Here is a 21338-nt window from a genome sequence, read left to right on the forward strand (position 1 = left end):
GGCACTTTTATAACTACTCATGTTCAAACTGAGGGTTTTGTACAAACAGCATTCATTTTTCAGAGACCAATTAAGACAGTACTAGGCCATACTGCATCTGATCCACAATAGAACATTCTAGTATGAAAACATTTTCTTAGAATATTTACAGACTTTATGGAAATATGTGGTAACATTTTCCACTCGATCGGCCTCATTTGTGAAACACGAGCAGGACAGACTTTTGTGTAAATGATTCTTAAATCTGTTCTTAATAACTTGCATTGTGCAATTTATGTAAGAATGGTTATGAAGAAATGACACAAAATTTGTTCTGTTCATGTTTCATGAATAACACCCAGCAACTGGTTGTTTGTGACATTGATTAAATATAAAAAAAAACTGAACTCTTAATCAGCTGAATCTGAGCTTAGCTGTGCTCCAGTTTGTTGCTTTGTTTGTTTCTCATGGCGCTCTGTGTGACGGTGGACAGGGACGATCGAGACACGCTGGCCGTCTCCACAATCTCAATGTCCTTACAGGTCAGACAAGCCACTAGCTTCTGTCTGGATGCACTGGGGGCAAAAATAAACTCATGGGATACTCCAGCCAGGACTGCACCTAATATTGGCCCGATCCAGTAAACCTGAAAACAACAGAAATCAGATAAATAGCATTTATATAGCATCTTCATATCTATATTCATCTCATTATTTGTGTTCTACCAACGCAATGAACCCTTTTCAAAGATTTTTCAGGGTTTGGACTGCAGAAGTAAACAACAGCAGGGGAAACATCTATAGAAGTATGTGGGAAACAAATAGTGATGCACCAATATGGAAATTTTGACTGATAACAGATAATTCTTTATATTTGAATGCCGATAACCGATATATTGGCAGATAAATCTAAATCAAAATATATTAATATAATTTTTGAGAGCCTGATTACAAGAACAAAAGTTTCACCATTAAAAGCCATGTCACAATTATAGTGTCCTCATAATAATTTTATGTAGCTTATTGTAATTAAGTCCACTGATGGCAAGTTGATAGAAGCCAAGTGCAGTTTATTGAAAATGTAAATAGATACAAAATAAAAACGAGACTTGGCTTGGCTTGACTTGAAAAAACATGAACTAAACTTGAACAAACTCACCAACAGTGGATTACAGGGAACAATACTTGACAAGGACGAATAGAAACATGAGGGCTTAAATACACAAGGACTAATGACAAACAAGGAACGAGTATCTGTGCACAATCTAACCAATAAACCAATGACAACATAACACATAAGACTAGGGAAGCACATGACATGATCACATGAGGACAAGGAAATCATATGACATGGGAACGCATGGCAAACCAGGAAACATAACAATGAGATATGAAACTTGAACATAAAACAAACCCAAAACTAGACATGACAGATTCCCCCCTCTATGGGGGCTCCCAGCGCCCAATATAAAACCAAATCATGACATAGTCCAGGAGGGTGGTGGAGCAGAGGCGGTCTTGGAGGAGGGATGGAGGGCCAGGCCCGTGCAGGGGGACAGGACCTGGACCACGGCATGTCAGTGGCAGGCCTGGGTCATGGAGCATAGATGAACCAGGTCCGTGGAACATTGGTCGTACACAGAACTTGGAGCATGGGTGGACCAGGGTCGTAGAGCAGAGGGTCCTGGTGCACTGGCGGACCTGGGCCGTGGAGCAGATGGTCCTGGAGCACTAGGGGACCTAGGCCATGGAGCAGAGGGTCCTGGTGCACTGGAAGACCTGGGCCGTGGTGCAGTGGTGAACCTGGGCCTTAAAGCAGTGGTGGACCAAGCTCCGCAGCAAAAAAAAAAAAATCTCCAAGGGAAACTTGGGCAGACATGATGTGAGGGTGCTCTGGCGAGGCGACCATAATGGCTGGAGACTCTGGCATGGTAGGCATGACATAAAGAGGCTCTGATGTGGCGTGAAGAGACTGTAGCTTAGCAGCCATGGTGTGACAAGGTTTTGGTGTGGGGGCCATGATGTGCGGAGGTTCTTGTGTGGTGGTCATCTTGGCTGAGGGCTCAGGCGTGGCAGCCATCTTGTCTAAAGACACAGGCATTGCGGCCATCTTCTGAAGAGGCACTTGATTGGTGGCCATGTCATGAAGAGGCTCTGGCTTGGCGGCCATGTCGTGAACAGGCACTGACTGGGCAGGCATTACTTGAACAATCTCAGGCTTGGCAGGCATGACGTGAACAGGTCAGGCTTGGCAGGCATGACGTGAACAGGCACCGACCTGGCTGGCATGACGTGAACAGACTCAGGCTTGGCAGGCATGATGTGAACAGGCCCTGGTGTGGCAGGCATGTCGTGAACAGGCACTGACTGGGCAGGCATTACTTGAACAGTCTTCAGGCTTGGCAGGCATGACGTGAACAGGCTCAGGCTTGGCAGGCATGACATGAACAGCTTCAGGCTTGGCAGGCATGATGTGAACAGGCCCTGGCGTGGCAGGCATGGCTCAAGAAACTCAGGCTTGGCAGGCATGAAGTGAAGAGGCACTGATCTGGCTGGCATGACGTGAACAGGCTCAGGCTTGGCAGGCATGATGTAAATAGGCCCTGGTGTGGCAGGCATGGCGTGAACAAGCCCTGGCATGGCAGGCATGGTTTGAAGAATCTCAGGCTTGGCAGGCATGACGTGAACAGGCTCAGGCTTGGCAGGCATGACGTGAACAGACTCAGGCTTGGCAGGCATGATGTGAACAGGCCCTGGTGTGGCAGGCATGTCGTGAACAGGCACTGACTGGGCAGGCATTACTTGAACAGTCTTCAGGCTTGGCAGGCATGACGTGAACAGGCTCAGGCTTGGCAGGCATGACATGAACAGCTTCAGGCTTGGCAGGCATGATGTGAACAGGCCCTGGCGTGGCAGGCATGGCTCAAGAAACTCAGGCTTGGCAGGCATGAAGTGAACAGGCACTGATCTGGCTGGCATGACGTGAACAGGCTCAGGCTTGGCAGGCATGATGTAAATAGGCCCTGGTGTGGCAGGCATGGCGTGAACAAGCCCTGGCATGGCAGGCATGGTTTGAAGAATCTCAGGCTTGGCAGGCATGACGTGAACAGGCTCAGGCTTGGCAGGCATGACGTGAACAGGCTCAGGCTTGGCAGGCATGATGTGAACAGGCCCTGGCGTGGCAGGCATGGCTCAAGAAACTCAGGCTTGGCAGGCATGACGTGAACAGGCACTGATCTGGCTGGCATGACGTGAACAGGCTCAGGCTTGGCAGGCATGATGTGAACAGGCCCTGGTGTGGCAGGCATGTGAACAAGCCCTGGCATGGCAGGCATGGTTTGAAGAATCTCAGGCTTGGCAGTCATGACGTGAACAGGATCTTGCTTGGTAGAAATGACGTGAGTAGTCTCTGGCATAGCAGGCATGATGTGAACAAATCCTAACATGACAGTTGGTGTGTGGAGGGTACTATGGGATTGCAGGGCCCCTTGTCCGCAAAACCCACAGTAAATGATGAGCCACTCATTAACAAAGCATAGTCAATGAATTGGTCCAGGGAAATATTCATTTTTCAGCCACTCTTGAGAAACTGCGCTGACTGACTTAATCGGCTGCTCTCGAATCGCTCTCGTGGTACTTTGAAGCCATACATCACAGTCACATGGTGTTGACGCTGCCTCAAGATGGACAAAATTTCTAACTGGCATGCACTGCTTCAAGTCTGCCGCCAATCGGTCTGTGCAGCACTGCATGAAGTCGAACAAGCCTAACATAACACATGATACTAGGGAAGCACATGACATGATCACATGAGGACAAGGGAATCACATGACATGGGAGCACATGGCAAACCAGGAAACATAACAATGAGACATGAAACTTGAACAAAAAACCCCCCCAAAACTAGACATGACACTTTTATGACAGACTTGCACTGCATATGTTGCACTTAACTGTATTTTCCTTTTTGAAGTGATTTCAATCATATTTCAAGCAATTCAAAACCATCATGGTGGACAGTGCACAGCTGAAGTGTCTCAGCTGAAGGATATAATCCATTATTTATGACTTTAATATATCGGCCAAATTTTCTTATCTGCATTAAATATTAATATATATACCGACTGATACCGATATGGTGGCCGATATATCGTGCATCCCTAGAAACAAATATTGCTTTTACTTTCCCACTTGCTCCAAAAGCAAAAAATCTACTTTTGTATTTTTTTTGTAATATAATGCTTGGGTAATATAAGTTATATTGTTATAAATTTTCTTTTAAAAAGTTTTCTAGATTTATGATGGTAATTGCGGAAATGTGTCATCTCCATCTGAACTAATTAGTACTAACTAGTCAACAGAGCTGCTTAAAATAGCTGTTTATCTTACCCAGTGGTGTTCCCAATATCCAAGTATTATAGCAGGACCAAGGGAGCGAGCTGGATTCAAGCTGGCACCAGAAAATCTCCCCTGAATTAAAAAAAAAGAAGAAAATAAATTATTTACAATAATACATGCAGAGGGAGGACAGAACAATGGGATCATTATTCATAAGAAAATATGATAAATAAAAAAATTCAGTGTTCATGTAGTTCGACTGGTAGTTCACTAGCAATGTCAAAGTCATAAGGGATGTACATACACAATAGTTCAAAAGTTTGGGGTTTGTAAGATTTTTTAATGTTGTTGAAAGAAGTCTCTTATGCTCACCAAGGCTGCATTTATTTGATCAAAATTACAGTAAAACAGTAATATTGTGAAATATTATTACATTTAAAAATAACTGTTTTCTATTTGAATATATTTTAACATGTAATTTATTCCTGTGATCAGCATCATTACTCCTGTCTTCAGTGTCACATGATCCTTCAGAAATCATTCTAATATGATGATTTGATGTTCAAGAAACATTTCTGTTTCTCATCAATGTTAAAAACAGTATTTTTGTGTGAAACTGATCAATTCTTTCAGGATTCTTTGATGAATGTTCAAAAAACAGCATTTATTTGAAACATTAGCATTTATTTGAAATATCTTTGCTATCAATTTTGATCAATTTAATGCATCCTTGCTGATTCCAAGTGTTCATTTCTTACAGCGATAAAGATTGCAGTGGTTACAGCAAACCCAATGGCTAAGTTTCCAGGTTCATTTATTTCTCTCCTGCGTTGATCTTCCACAGAAAATACGGTGAAACCCAGGACAAACGTGGCAAGCATCTCCATCGCAAGAGCTTGACCTGCGTTCATTTCCACTGGGACCTTCAGTAAAGGAGGTGAGAAGGAAGTTTTAGATTTGATTTGTATGATTGGTGTTAACATTGAGTGTCATGTTGCATCTCTATGGACTGGAAAGTAAGTGCAAAACATCTTTAAACAGCACAATTCTAAACACAGCCCTTAAAGAAGTTCATTGAAGTGTGCTATTAGTATACTTCTTTTAAACTAAAAATAAGTATACTTTCAGTCTTTTTTATACTTTTTATGTACTTACAGGAATATATTTTATGTACTTCCCAGAAATACATTGAAAATTTAACAAGTATATTCATTTATACTAAGTCTAAGTGTATTTGGCCTATAATTGTACTCAATCTTTTGATCAAGATATAATTAAAAGTATAATTAAGTATTCAAGTATACTTGGCTTGTAGTTGTGTTTACACTTTTGATTGAGAAGCCTATTAAATACAAACCCCATTTCCAGAAAAGTTGGGACATTTTGTAAAATGCAATGAAAACCACAATCTGTGATTTGTTAATTCTCTTGAACCTTTTTTAACTGAAAAAAAGTACAAAGATTTCCAATGTTTTCACTGACCAACATAATTGTATTTTGTGAATATAAACAAATTTGAATTTTGATGGCTGCAATACGCTCCAAAAAAGTTGGGACAAAAGCAAAATAAAAGTGAAAAGATTATATAATATCCAAGTTAAACAGTCTGTTTAAACTGTTTTTAAACAGTCCACAATTAGCAGGTGAATTGGTAATAGGTGAGGGTATCGTGTTTGGGTGTAAAAGAGCATCTCGGACCCATGCAAGAAAAGATGGGTCATGGCTCACCACTTTGTGCCAAATGTCATGAGAGAATTGTCAAACAATTCAAAAATCTAATTTCTCAATGCAAAATTTCAAAGAATTTATGTCTTTCTCCATCTACCATACATAATATTGTAAAAAGATTCAGGGAATCAAGAGAAATCTCAGTCTGTATAGGGCAAGCTGAATGTGTGTGACCTTCGAGCCCTCAGATGGCATTTCATTAGAAACCGCCATGCTACTCTGTCAAATATAGCCACATGGACTCGGGAGTACTTTGGAAAACAGCTGTCACTTAACAGTCTGATGCTGCATCAAGAAATGCAACTCGAATCTCTGATACACAAGGAGAAAGTCAAGTCAGGTCACCTTTATTTATATAGCGCTTTTTACAATGCAGATTGTGTCAAAGCAGCTTTACATTGATAACTGGTACATAATTTTTGCTGCACAGCAGCTCTTCAAGAATAGTGTCAATGCAGGCAGATCAAAGCACTGTTGAATAAATGTCAAGAATACTGTTGAATATCAAATGTCAAGTCAAATGTCAAGTGTCCCCAACTAAGCAAGCCAAAGGCGACAGTGGCAAGGAACCCAAACTCCAACAGGTGACATCAGGTGGCAAACAAGTGGCAAATAGGTGTTAAAATGGAGAAAAAAAAACCTTGGGAGAAACCAGGCTTAGTCGGGGGGCCAGTTCTCCTCTGGCGAACAGTGCTTTGTTACGAATCAGGTTGCTATCATAAATCTGATAGGATCGCAACATTCAAAGTATTTATTTCAGTTCCATCCAGTTGAGGATCGCATTCATCACGCCGGTATGGACGGTTTGTTGAGGAACTGTGCTACCGGCTGTCGTGTCGATGAGGCCTTCACAGTGGATGATCTAGTCGACTCGATCTCTGCTGATACTTCAGGGCTGCGTTGTGGTCGTGTCCAATTGAGGAAAGCTACACATTGATTCTATGCAGAGATGCTGCTGAGTTCTATGGGCCAAAGCTCATCTCAGATGGTCTAAAAGACAGTGGAAATGTGTGCTGTGGTCAGATGAGTCAATGTTTCAGCTTGTTTTTGGAAAAAAGGACCATCCAGACCAGAGGTCGCATTAACCGAAAATGATCCGTCATTGACGGAATTTTTTTAACATTGACGGAAAAATCTGAAGGCCGTCCGTCACGTTGACAGATTACAGTGAGGGTGATCTATTGTAAATTATAACTGTAATTCACACCCCTGTTCAGTTGGTGTCGAGTGGGCTCCAATGTAGCAGCAGAGCGCTGGATCCAGAACAAAAATGAAACTGGCACGAATCTTTTGCTATGCGTTTGATAACGCACAGACGAGTACCCAGAAGCTACAACTCTCTATCACGCCACATTAAAGAGCGCCAAAACGGTATTTATTGCTTGAATTTCTTAATGAAATGGACAGAATTTTAAATCTGAGACTTTGTTCCATATCAAAAGCAACACAAAGCTTTCAGCCTATTGCGATTTATTGGGTGGGAGGCGCACTATGTAGCAAAGTCCCTTTAAGACAAGTCATTTCACTCGGCGGCTATCTTTGAAACGCCTCTCGGGCATCCTGGGCATCATGCAATCTCTTTGAATGGGGAAACATCAAATTCTCCAAAACTGTTCGCCAACCTTACGATTAAATTTCATATTTAAAATCACCAATGGAATCTAACAACAACCGGCTCATAAATTTAGTTTCTAAACGCTCGAATCATGACAAAAAAAACTGTATTTTTCAGGCTGGATCAAGCTAATGCGCATGCGCAGACCTAAATGCGTCTGACTGTTTCTATAGAAATCGGTGATTCTAACGGCCGCTGAAGTGACGCGATGACTTTATCAGTCGGCGATTGGCTCTTATTTAGAAGGCGGGACTTATTTCGCCATATTGCGCGTTACACTTTCTCCCATTCAAAGCAATACGAGTGACACGTCTTGTGTTATTCTATAGTCTTTGCTATGTAGCTACTGTTTATTCGTCAACTGAAAAAGGCATATAGCCTGGGATTTACGAATCGGTATTGGTCTTATGAATGTGACCAAAACAACAAGGAGACATTTTAATTGTTTATTAATAAAGTAATGTTTTCTGAATCAGTGTCGGCGGCAAAGATGAAGTTGACATTGACTCTCCTCATGGACGCGCTTAGAGAGAGAATGCACAATTAATTCGGTTTATTCTACATGAACAGAGTAGCCTATTTCTTTTAGTTTTGAATTATTTCATTTTCGTTAAAGTAGATATTTCATGCTTTCTATAGAGATATTTTTCATGTCTCTGAGGCAAGCAGCCTATACGCTGAGTTTCGGTTCATTCATGTAAGACATGTTCCAGTACACGCGCCAGTGATCGCGCCCGCGCCTCCATGTCATGATTATATTTTCTACCATATTTGCTTCTTATTTATTACATCCAGGCAATTGGTTGATGAAACATTGATTAAAATTAAGATACAATTTTTACAAAACGAAATTCACTTTTAAAAAAAAGGCTTTATACAAAATAAAACTTCATGAAGTGGTCAAAATCATGTCTGACACACTCCATGTCTCCCGACATACTACATCTTATGATGCATCTTACTCATGCTGTTCACTTTTCATAATCAAATAGATGAATGAATTTAAAACATAACATAGGACTATTTAAACATAAATATGAAACCACATTTTCTTTAATAGCTACCAACATGTACAGAGAAATTTCACGTGTGAATTACCCGTCATTTTAATTTCATATTTTAATTATAATAAAACATTTAATTGCTTTTATTTTTGTTCAAATGTGAGCAAAAATAAAAGCAATTAAATGTGTTATTATAATTAGAAGATGAAAATTAAAATGACAGGTAATAATAGATTATGACGGATTTTTTACGACCCTGTCTGTCAAACTGACGGACAAAGTTACAGTCTAACGCAACCTCTGATCCAGACTTTCATCAGCAACAGGTGTAAAAGAAAACATCTGTCATGGTATGGGGGTCCTACAGTGCAAATGGCATGGGTGACTTGCATTTGTGTTGACATGACATGATGGAGGTGTATATTTGGATTGTACATTGTACAAAGACATAAACTACCATCAAGATGACATCTTTCCTGGGTAGCAAGACAATGCCTGGCCTCATTCGGCACATGACACATAAGAGTGGTTTCTAGACTCTCTACACCGTGTCTGACTGCCTGCCTACAGTCCAGATCTGACTCTTATTGAAAATCTATGCATCAGATGAGATTGGGTAAAATTTCCACTTGTAAAATTGCGACAATTAGGATCCTCAATTCCCAAATGATTAAAAATTGTAATTAAAAGGAAAGGTGATGTGACACAGTGGTAAACACAGCTCTGTCCCAACTTTTTTGGAGTCTGTTGCAGCCATCAAAATCATTTTTTTTTAAACAAAATACAATAAAGTTGTTTCTGTGAAAACATTGGAAATCTGTTCTTTGTACTTTTGTCAGTTAAATAGAGGTATGTCTTGATTTTTACTGCATTTTACAATGTCCCAACTTTTCTGTTAATTGGGTTTGTACTTTTTTACATACTGTCTTATAAACTTACATTGTTTGATATATCAAATATTGATTTATTTCAAAGTGTACTTTCATAAACTAAAAATGTGCTACAAGTATTTAACTAGTAAACTATAAGTATCACTTGTAGGATAGCAGTACAAACAAACAATTGAGTTGTAAACTAGTTGTGTACTCAGAGTTCACTACTCTTACACTCAAAGTATACTTAAAAGTATACTCACATACACTAAAAAGTGGGCCAATTTAGTCCCAAGTAGTATTGAAATAGTATATTACTAGTACACCGATATTAGTATACTTACTACATAAAGCATACTCCAAAATATACTTGAACTTAAGTATGCTTAATAAAGATAACTTGAAGTGTACTTATTTTTTGTAAGGGAGGCCTGTAGTATCAGTCTGTTAAAGTGCCCTCTTACAGAAGTTACATTTAGAAAAGGAATATCAACATATATAAGTCAACATTGTGTTGTTTATGTGAGAGATTTTTTCATTTCTATTCAAAATAGTAGGAGGTTTGGTCCTGCACCAACATACTTGTCCAACAAACACAGTTGTAAATCTTTCTCTACCCTAGACATTAACCATGTAAAACCAGACATATGTAACCATGGTCAGAAAAGTCACATTTTTTGAAATGAGCTTTTATGGCTCATATAGTATGATATAGGAGAATATGAAGCTCACACTTGAGGGGGAAAGAAACACCAGTTTTATTCAGAGGGAAAAAAAACTGAGCCAAAATATGCAATTTGCTGCAGCTGCTGATATATATATGGCAAAAAGTGAGATGAAATTCTGATAACTTGTAATGTAAATCAATCTTTATAACAGTATAACAGATACTTACATAAAATGCATAAAAATATCAGTTGTCATTGTATATCTAGCCCAATAATATGTCTTATTAAGATGATATTTAAATGCTTAGTTTTATTATCAAAGCTCTGTAGTTTTTATTGTGGGCCAAAATATATAATGTAATGCAATACAATGATGATTTGAGAGATGAACAAATAAACGTTCCTCAAAAGCCTGACGGATCATATTTGATACATTTTAACATGATTTTTCTAAAAAAATTATTTATGAATAACCAAGTAAACTTAAGCTGCTTCAGTCCAGTGAGTGTTCGTCTTGAAATATTACTAAGAATAGGCAATTCTTATGTTTACATAAGATTGTATATGATTGTATAAAAATCAGTAAAGTTTTCACCGGCCTTTTACTTTCTAACAAATGATAAACTATCAATCAGATGACAGAAGACATGTAGTAGTTTGTGTACAAGTTTTGATCATGTTGATCATTTAGAGGCTCATGCATGAGATATGATACAGTAAGCTTTATAGGGTTAACTAGCCCTAAAATCAGTGGGAAATATCAGGTTGATAAATAAAAGCCTAACCCTAAAATCTGTCTGGTGGATGTGAATGCTGCTCCAGGACCAACAGATACAGTACACAGGTCTGAACACATCCTATATTTGGTGAAAAACTCTGAACCTTGTTGATGTAGTTCTGTGCGGTGGACTTTAGGGGCAGCGTCAGGTACATAAGGCCAGTGGCGAGGATCCCCCCCAAACACTGGGCAACCAGATAAACCAGCGCCCTGAACACATCCACCTTACGCGTGGCCAAGAGCGCCACAGTCACTGCAGGATTCACCTAAAAACAACAAAGCACTCTTACTTACACTTAACCATCCCACAGATTATTTCACTTGCTCTTACCAATTCTTATAGCCTACTAGTTAAGTAGTTATACAGTGGTGCTCAGAATTATTGGCACCCTTGGTAAATATGATCAAAGATGACTGTAAAAATAAATCTGCATTGTTTATCCTTTTGATCTTTAATTCTTAAAATGAGTAAAAATCTAACCTTTCATTGAAGGAAAAGAATTGAAAGTGGGGGGAAAATCACATTATGAAATAAATGTTTTTCTCCAAAACACGTTGCCCACAATTATTAGCACCCCTAGAATTTTTTATGAGTAAAATATCTCTGAAGTGTATTCCCATTCATATTTACATTTTTTTAGCTCACCGGGGTGATCATGAAATTGTCCAGCCATGACTTCCTGTTCCACAGGAGTATAAACATGAGGAAACACAAAGGCCAAATTCCCTTAATCATTCATCACAATGAGAAAAACCAAACAATATAGTTCTGATGTGCAGCAAAAGATTGCTGAGCTTCACAAAATAGAAAGTGGCTGTAAGAAAATAGCTAAAGCACTGAAAATCCCCATTTCCACCATCAGGGCAATAATGAAGAAGTTCCAATTAACTAAAGATGTTACAAATCTGCCTGGAAGAGGACGAGTGTCTAAATCGTCCTAATGCGCGGTGAGGAGGAGAGTTTGAGTGTCCAAAGACTCTCCAAGGATCACAGCTGGAGAATTGCAGAGATTAGTTGAGTCTTGAGTCTCAGAAAGCGATTAAAAAAAATATCAAACAGCACCTACATCACCACAAAATGTTCAGGAGGTTTTCAAGAAAAATCCTCTGCTCTTATCCAGAAACAATCTCCAGCATGTTCAGTTGTCAGTCAAGACTGAAACTTCAAACGGGACCGGCTTCTATGGTCAGATGAAACTAAAAAAAAAAGAGCTTTTTGGCAGCAAACCCACCAGATGGGTTTGGTGCACACATTGATAAAAAGTACCCCATGTCCACGGTTAAATAAAAATACGGCTGGATCTTTAATGTTGTGGGCCTATTTTTCTGCTGGAGGTCCTGGACATCTTGTTCAGATACATGGTATCATGGATTCTACCAAATATCAACAGATAAAAAATCAAAACCTGACCGCTTCTGCTAGAAATCCTATAATGGGCTGTGGTTGGATCTTCCATCAGGACAATGATCCAAAACAAACATCAAAACCAACACAAAAATGTGTCACTGAGCACAAAATGAAGCTTCTGCCATGGCCATCCCAGTTCCCTGACCTGAACCCTAAAGAAAATGAGTGGAGTGAACTGAAGAGAAGTAGCACCAGCATGGAGCTGGGAATCTGAAGGATCTGGAGAGATTCTGCATGAAGGAATGATCTCTGATCTCTTGTCAGGTGTTCTCCAAACTCATCAGGCATTATAGAAGAAGAGTGAGAGCTGTTTTCTTGGCAAAAGGAGGTTGCAAAAACTATTGAATAAAAGGGTGCCAATACTGCCTCACTGTCAATTCTTTTTCTTCAATGAAAGGTTAGATTTTTGCTAAGTTTATGAATTAAAGATCAAAAGGATAAACAATGCAGATTTATTTTTACAGCCATCTTTGATCATATTTACCAAGAGTGCCAATAATTCTGACCACCACTGTACTATTTATAACAAACCATCAGCAAAACAACATTCACAATTATTATCCAAATAGTCCAAAGCGACATACATTGCATTTAAAGTCAGCATGAAATCAAAATGGACAATTCTTGTTTTTTTTTTATGGAATATTGCAGTGTTTATTATAAATAAATTATCCGTGCACATCATTTTTTTTAATTCATGTGCCTTCGTAATCTTTAATCAAAATAACTTTCCCTCCCTCTTGCAGCAACATCTCTTCTCTGATGACGTTTACTTGTGTGAGGGCGGGGCAACCTGTCACTCACATGAGATCCACCAATAGTGAACCACAACCATCCAATCACTTCCTCATGAATCATGTCATGGGGAAAAAAAAAATCATGTCCTGCCCTACATTTTTTTCTTGTTCAAGAAGCTGTTTGATCTGGATATACACCGATCAGGGATAACATTATAACCACTGACAGGTGAACTGAATAACACCGATTATCTCTTCATCACAGCACCTGTTAGTGGGTGGGATATATTATTCAGCAAGTAAACATTTTGTCCTCAAATTGATCTGTTAGAAGCAGGAATAATGGGCAAGCATAAGGATTTGAGGGAGTTTGACAAGGGACAAATTGTGATGGCTAGACGCCTGGGTCAGACCATCTCCAAAACTGCAGCTCTTGTGGGGTGTTCGCGGTCTGCAGTGGTCAGTATCTAAAGTGGTCCAATGAAGGAACAGTGGTGAACCGGCGATAGGGTCATGGGCGGCCGAGACTCATTGATGCACGTGGGGAGTGAAGGCTGGCCCGTGTGGTTCGATCCAACAGACGAGCTACTGTAGCTCAAATTGCTGAAGAAGTTAATGCTGGTTCTGATAGAAAGGTGTCAGAATACACAGTGCATCACAGTTTGTTGCGTATGGGGCTGCATAGCTGCAGACCAGTCAGGGTGTCCATGCTGACCCCTGTCCACCGCCGAAAGAGCCAACAGTGGGCATGTGAGCATCAGAACTGGACCACGGAGCAATGGAAGAAGGTGGCCTGGTCTGATGAATCACGTTTTCTTTTACATCACATGGATGGCCAGGTGCGTTTGCATCACTTACCTGGGGAACACATGGCACCAGGATGCACTATGGGAAGGCGACGGTAGAGGCAGTGTGATGCTTTGGGCAATGTTCTGCTGGGAAACCTTGGGTCCTGCCATCCATGTGGATGTTACTTTGACACGTACCACCTACGTAAGCATTGTTGCAGACCATGTACACCCTTTCATGGAAACAGTATTCACTGGTGTCTCTTTGGCCTCTTTCAGCAGGATAATGCTCCTGCCACAAAGCTAAAATGGTTCAGGAATGGTTTGAGGAACACAATGAGTTTGAGGTGTTGACTTGACCTCCAAATTCCCCAGATCTTAATCCAATCGAGCATCTGTGGGATGTGCTGAACAAACAAGTCCGATTCATGGAGGCTCCAGGACTTACAGGACTTAAAGGATCTGCTGCTAACATCTTGGTGCAGATACCACATCACACCTTCAGGGGTCTAGTGGAGTCCATGCCTTAACATGTCAGGGCTGTTTTTGCAACAAAAGTGGGACCAACACAATATTAGGAAGGTGGTCATAATGTTATGCCTGATCGATGTATGTCACAATAGGGAAGCAAAAACTATCGCAACTTCTGTTTCATGCCGACTTTAAGCTATTATTATAGGGTTTCGTGTTTTCTGGGAATCTCATGACCTGCCGTTGTTGAAGGGATAGTTCATGCAAAATGAATATGTGCTGTTGATTTACTCACCCTCAGGCCAACCAAGATCTAGGTGGCTTTTTTCTTTAGTTGAGCCATAAAAAAGACGATACTGTCACTTTTGATCAATTTAATGAATCCTTGCTGAATAAAAGTATTAATTTCTTTAATTTCTTAAACAAATTCTTACTGACCCCAAATTTGAACAGTAGTGAATAATGTTACAAAAGCTTTATTTCAAATAAATGTTGTTCTTTTGAACTTTCTATTCATCAAAGAATCCAGAAAAAAAATTAGCAGTTTTAAACATTGATAATAATCAGAAATGTTTCTTGAGCAGAAAATCATCATATTAGAATGATTTCTGAAGGATCATGTGACACTGAAGACAGGCTGAAAATTCAGCTTTGCATCAATAAAGAATAAATTACATTTTAAAATATATTCAAATAGAAAACAGTTATTTTAAATTGTAATAATATTTCACAATATTACATTTTTTTGTTTGTTTGTTTGTTTTTAATCACATAAATGCAACCTTGGTGAGCAGAAGAGACTTAAACATTAAAAATCTTACCGATCCCAAACTTTTGAACGGCAGTGTATGTGCGGGAGCAAACTCGCACGTGAGCTGACGCTGTGTTTGTTTACAACAGAGTTGCATTGTTGTATTGTTCATAAAGGTGACACTTACTTGTGTTTATCCTGGATGCTGCAACCTATATAAAAATTAAGATCAAGAACATTGACTTCTCATAGATTCTCAACTTTTGAGCTCCCACGCATACGTCATTATGCTACAGGAAGCTCCAGATTGTCATGAACATGCTCAGGACAGTTTGCCAAGGCTGTGGATTACAGGTAATAATTATGTTCAGTTTCTTGCAAAAGCCAATCGTCTCGCTTTGTAATACCTAACTGAATCACCAGGAGCTGTGGGTATTAATTTTGTTTTGCCTGAATATGTTTTTATGACTCTCAAAGTGACTGCACCCATTGACTTCCATTATATGAATCACAGAGGATCACGGTTTCAGCTAAAAATCTTCTTTACCGCTCAACTGAAGAAAAACAGTCACCGAGATCTTGGATGGCCTAAGGGTGAGTAAATTAACAGCAAATTTTCATTTTTGTGTGAACTATCCCTTTAACACCACAATTTACCAGTTGAGTTACGAAAACAAATAAATAAATAAATAAACCAATTCTTTACCTGAGCCCCACTGATTTCACCAAAGCAATATCCCAGAACCACAGTTGCCATACCAGCAGCAAGTGCAGGGTAGATGGGCCCCGGGGAGACCCCGTCCGGCCCCGGCACTAAAGAGCCCAACACAGCAGATACAAAGACCAAGGAACCAAGAACCTCTGCCAAAATCCCCTGCCAAAACTGACGGCTCCTCAGCTCCTGGTGTGAAGCAAAAATAAAACAAATAACTGACATCCACACCTGTGATGAATTGACTGTTTTAAGGACTATTAAACACTATTAATAGCCAGCAAATAATTTGCTAGGGTTAGGGTTAATACATGTTTGTGTGTGTGTGTGTGTGTGTTTTTTTTTTACAAAATGTGACAAAATAAGATGATAGTAATTTAGATGATCAAAACGTCCACAGAGCAAATACATATATTTTTAGTTAAAATCAAAGTCAACCTAAAATGCAATGCTAATATCTTGATATTCCAAAAGTGCAAACTGCTAAACAGCTCAAAGTACTACAGACGAAGGACTTTAGTGTCCAATTCTCACTATTAACTATTTGCTTATTAGTATGCATATTACTAGAATATTGGTCTGTTTATTTGTACTTATAAAGCACATATTAATGCCTTATTCTGCATGACCTTATTCTACATTCTTAATCCTACCCAATACCTAAACTTAATAACTACTTTACTAACTATTAATAAGCAGTAATTAGGAGTTTATTGAGGCTAAAGTCATAGTTAATAGTGAGAATTGGACCCTAATGTAAAGTGTGACCATATATACATATATGTGCTATCAAATTGATTGATCACGATTAATCATATCTAACAAGTTTATATATATATATACAGAGAGAGATGTATACATTTACAAACTTTTGTTAAATGGGATTAATTAGGAATAATCAATTTGATATATATAAAATTATAATCTTAATATATAGTTACATATAAAATGTAATATAATTTATATTTTGTGATGATACAAGCACAATAACTGAATAAAAGTATTTTTATATCTAGTGTCACCATACATTTATTCCATAGTAAAATGTGGAAAGACACTGAACTAAAATCAACTGACACAATAGACTTTTCATCATGTTCACCCTAAAACCTGATCTTTTACGCAAACTGGATCCACATCAAATTGGACGCAAATTAAATTGAATCTCCAGCAACCAATCAAGGATTGAGTTTTATTTGTCCTTACCTCTTTTATTGCCATTCCAAGTCTGATGTTTTATACTCCGTCAGTCAGTCTGTATGTCTGTCCTGATGTCAGTGTGTGTTTGAGGGCACGGGCTGCAATGGAAGGGTGTCTTCTGTCAGAAAGAGGCTAATTAATTCCAGTGGAGGAGACTACAGGAGGCCCGGGCACAAAGGGATCACCCCTCCCTTTCTCCCGGTAAATGCTTAGCAGTGCTGACAAACCTCCACAGCTGCTCGCCGTGAGGCGTCCACACAGCATGTATCATAAACATCAACTTCAATTGGGCACATGAAGCTTTAATTCTGTATAACAACAACCCTCGGCAGCATCCGCAAGATGCAACAGGCTGGCGGTATTCACCTGCTCTACAGAGTCACAGGCTCAAAGAGAGAAACTTAAACAGCAAGTGCATGTAGTGAGGATATGAGTGTTGGCCATTAAGATGCACTGAGGTTTTTTTTGGTTTATCATTATCTGCCAATGTTGGGTTTTTGGTGTTAACATGCTTCAATTATAAACAAATGAAAGTGCACACATATATTATCCACCGTTTCTCTCCTTTCATCATCCTACTTGTGAAGTCCTGTGATCATTGCCATGGCGACAGTCTGATTCAGTTGCCATGACACCTATTATGATGCCGCAGACCTAGACGGCTCTTTAAAGTGGCCTGTTTTAGATGAGCTAAACATGCAATCAGGACCTTTCATTGGCCTTTAAACTGGGCAAAATCTAGTACAATACATGTTCATTCATTGGATAAGGCTGACACGGCTTCACTGAAATGTGTTTCATTTCTAGCATCTTATAGCAGACGCACAAGAAACATTAAATTAAATTTGACTTAATCAATATCCCTATATATCTGTATTTTTGTTGGCCAACCCATTAAGTCAGCATTACCCTGGTTCCCTCGACTAAAACCCAAAAGGATTTTTCCATTGGCTTTTGCATTATTGCAGAAAATAAGCTCTGTAACCAACAAAAGTTAATGATTCTTGCATGTTTCTTTCATCATCATAATTTTCACAAGTGAACACAAATGAACACAGCGATTAGTGAGTGGATGAAGTTTAATGTCCACGATAGCCTCTGTATTACCATTTAGACACTTGTTAACAACCTGCCCTTTTCAAGACAAGTAAAATCATGAAAAATCACAAGGTGGTATTACTGATGTGTTTTATAAAGCACATGAATGTCTGACAGATTTTGATAACAGAATGGATATTTTTGCATGTGAAGGCTCACACAATGAAAGAATGTGTAGAAGTTGTTTGACAGTTTAACTGAGAATCAACTCATTAGTTTTGATAAAGCCATGTGCATGTAGTTATTGTGCAAATTGTAGACAATTGTACTTACTCTGTTGCACACGTTCCAAAACATATTTCGCTTAATTGAATAAGAAATTCAAATCTGGCATGAAAAAGAAAATATTGTTTAGAGACATGAAATGTGAAAAAAAAATCTCATTCAATAAACGAGCCAAAGCAACTGACAAAAACTATTTTGAATTAGCTTTATTCATTATGGTAAGTGTTTATATTTTATAGCTTGAGATCATCTAAACAGCCGAAGCACAATGTTCTTCTGCAAAATGCATGCAGTTTTGTTTTTAACCACTAGAGGGACCACTTAATGTTACATAGTGTACCTTTAAGATTTTTATCTAATAATTTTTTTTTTATTTTAATTCAGCTGTTTATCGATTATTGAAAATAATTTTTTTAACAGTTCAGTTCGAGTTAACAATAACAACACTGCTACCATGATAATACACCCATTATGCATTATGTAAAATGTAAATAATGCATTATTATTTTTGTGTCAATTCAGTAGGAGATACACACACTATATTGCCAAAAGTATTGGGACACCCCTGTTCCAATCACTTCCATAGCCACAGGTGTATAAAATCAAGCACCTAGGCATGCAGACTGCTTCTACAATCATTTGTGAAAGAATGGGTCACTCTCAGGAGCTCAGTGAAGGGGTTGGGCTTGGGCCCTTTAGTTCCAGTGAAAGGAACTCTTAATGCTTCAGCATACCAAGACATATTGGACATTTTCATGCTCCCAACTTTGTGGGAACAGTTTGGGGATGGCCCCTTCCTGTTCCAACATGACTGCGCACCAGTGCACAAAGCAAGGTCCATAAAGACATGGATGAGCGAGTTTGGTGTGGAGGAACTTGACTGGCCTGCACAGAGTCCTGACCTTAACCCGATAGAACACCTTTGGGATGAATTAGAGCGGAGACTGCGAGCCAGGCCTTCCCGCCAACATCACTGCCTGACCTCACAAATGCACTTCTAGAAGAATGGTCAAAAATTCCCATAAACACACTCCTAAACCTTGTGGAAAGCCTTCCTAGAAGAGTTGAAGCTGTTATAGCTGCAAAGGGTGGGCCAACTCCATATTAAACCCTACGGATTAAGAATGGGATGTCATTAAAGTTCATGTGCACATAAAGGCAGGCGTTCCAAAACTTTTGGCAATATAGTGTATATATATTCTCTTACTATATTGACAGAAAAATAATAATGAAATATATATATATATATATATATATATATATTATTTGGGGTGAAATATGACCTTGACAGGTTTTATTAGATCCACCCAAGTTCAGTGATCAAGTGTGAAGAAAATGTGCAAACAAAGATGAAACTGATCAAGATGTATCTGAGCCTCTCAGCATTTATCTCAACACATTTCTGGGGTGGCGCTCTATATTTGAATATGGTTGGCTTATAGTGGCTGATTGCAGGTCAGAGTGAAAGTTCAACTTCTTAGACTAGATCAAGGTCAACTTGGACTTGGAGAGGTCAGGGGAGCAGAGTGTGTGTGCATCCCGCCTGTAATCCACTTCATGCTGGTGGTTTGTGAAGCTGTGATCCCCTCTTTTGTGAAAATAAACCCGGTGTAGGCCAGCGAGGGGAGGTCGACTTGACAGTGTAGAAACCTTTTTTCTCCATTCTCCACACACAGAATGCTGACACCAACAGTACACACACACACACACACACACACACACACACACACACACAGCATCCGGAACCATACAGAGTGCATCACACAGCATCAAACTGCCAGCTAAGGGTTACTAGAAAATGACAGAAATGGGTAGAACAGGATTTAGGAAAGGTAAAGATAGAGCAAGACAACTAGAGCAGAGGTCTTCAACCCTGCTTCTGGTATCCCTGCTGAAAAAACCCCAACATAAACCAGCATGAATTCCATGCTGGTCCAGGCTGCTTTATGCTGGTATAGTGCTAGTTAGTTCTGGTATAGTTTTGGTATAGTGCTGGTTTATGCTGGTATAGTCATGCTGTTCTCAAGCAAAAAGGTGCATGGTTTTGGGGGTTTGATTGTGAGTAGGCCAGCTGTCGGTATGCAAGCAGACAAGCATTGTTTTTGCTAGCTTATTTCTATATTTAAGACATTCATGTTGTAAAAGAAACACAATATATGATTTAAAGGTGCCATCGAACGTTTTTTTAAAAGATGTAATATAAGTCTAAGGTGTCCCCTGAATGTGTCTGTGAAGTTTCAGCTCAAAATACCCCATAGATTTTTTTTTAATAAATTTTTTTAACTGCCTATTTTGAGGCATAATTAGAAATGCGCCGATTCAGGTTGCGGCCCCTTTAATTGCTTGCGTTCTCCGCCCCCCCAGAGCTCTCGACTCTATCATTGCATAAACAAAGTTCACACAGCTAATATAACCCTCAAAATGGATCTTTACAAAGTGTTCGTCATGCAGCATGTCTAATCGCGTAAGTATAGTATTTATTTGGATGTTTACATTTGATTCTGAATGAGTTTAAGGCTGTGCTCTGTGGCTAACGGCTAATGCTACACTGTTGGAGAGATTTATAAAGAATGAAGTTGTGTTTATGAATTATACAGACTGCAAGTGTTTAATAATGAAAATAGCGACGGCTCTTGTCTCCGTGAATACAGTAAGAAACGATGGTAACTTTAACCACATTTAACAGTAGATTAGCAACATGCTAACGAAACATTTAGAAAGACAATTTACAAATATCACTAAAAATATCATGATATCATTGATCATGTCATTTATTATTGCTCCATCTGCCATTTTTCGCTATTCGCTATATAGGAAGAAATAATGGAAGTTTGAGACTCACTGTATGTCATTTCCATGTACTGAACGCTTGTTATTCAACTATGCCGAGGTAAATTCAATTTTCAATTCGATGGCACCTTTATCATATTATTGACAAAACGTGATTTATTGTAATATATGACTTAG

General features: G+C 39.1%; 1 protein-coding gene across 2 annotated transcripts in view; it reads right to left on the reverse strand.

Annotated features, from left to right (window-relative positions):
- LOC125260593 (aquaporin-4) overlaps nucleotides 1-18741 on the reverse strand; it is an 18906-nt gene extending 165 nt beyond the window's left edge. The window contains exons 1-6 of one of the 2 annotated variants that reach the window (XM_048179034.1): nucleotides 17055-18741; nucleotides 15843-16037; nucleotides 11086-11247; nucleotides 5075-5239; nucleotides 4368-4448; nucleotides 1-625 (exon numbers count right to left, since the gene is read on the reverse strand). The exon at nucleotides 1-625 is cut by the window's left edge and continues 165 nt beyond it. In XM_048179034.1, the coding sequence (XP_048034991.1) occupies nucleotides 410-625; nucleotides 4368-4448; nucleotides 5075-5239; nucleotides 11086-11247; nucleotides 15843-16037; nucleotides 17055-17069 (834 nt within the window). In that variant the 5' untranslated portion in view covers nucleotides 17070-18741 and the 3' untranslated portion in view covers nucleotides 1-409. Of the gene's footprint in view, nucleotides 626-4367; nucleotides 4449-5074; nucleotides 5240-11085; nucleotides 11248-15842; nucleotides 16341-17054 lie in introns of those variants that run through there. The other variant, XM_048179033.1, reaches the window with a different exon arrangement.
- Between the last annotated feature and the right edge of the window lie 2597 nt (nucleotides 18742-21338).

The sequence above is a fragment of the Megalobrama amblycephala genome, linkage group LG24, assembly GCF_018812025.1.
Source record: "Megalobrama amblycephala isolate DHTTF-2021 linkage group LG24, ASM1881202v1, whole genome shotgun sequence".
NCBI classification, from domain to species: domain Eukaryota; kingdom Metazoa; phylum Chordata; class Actinopteri; order Cypriniformes; family Xenocyprididae; genus Megalobrama; species Megalobrama amblycephala.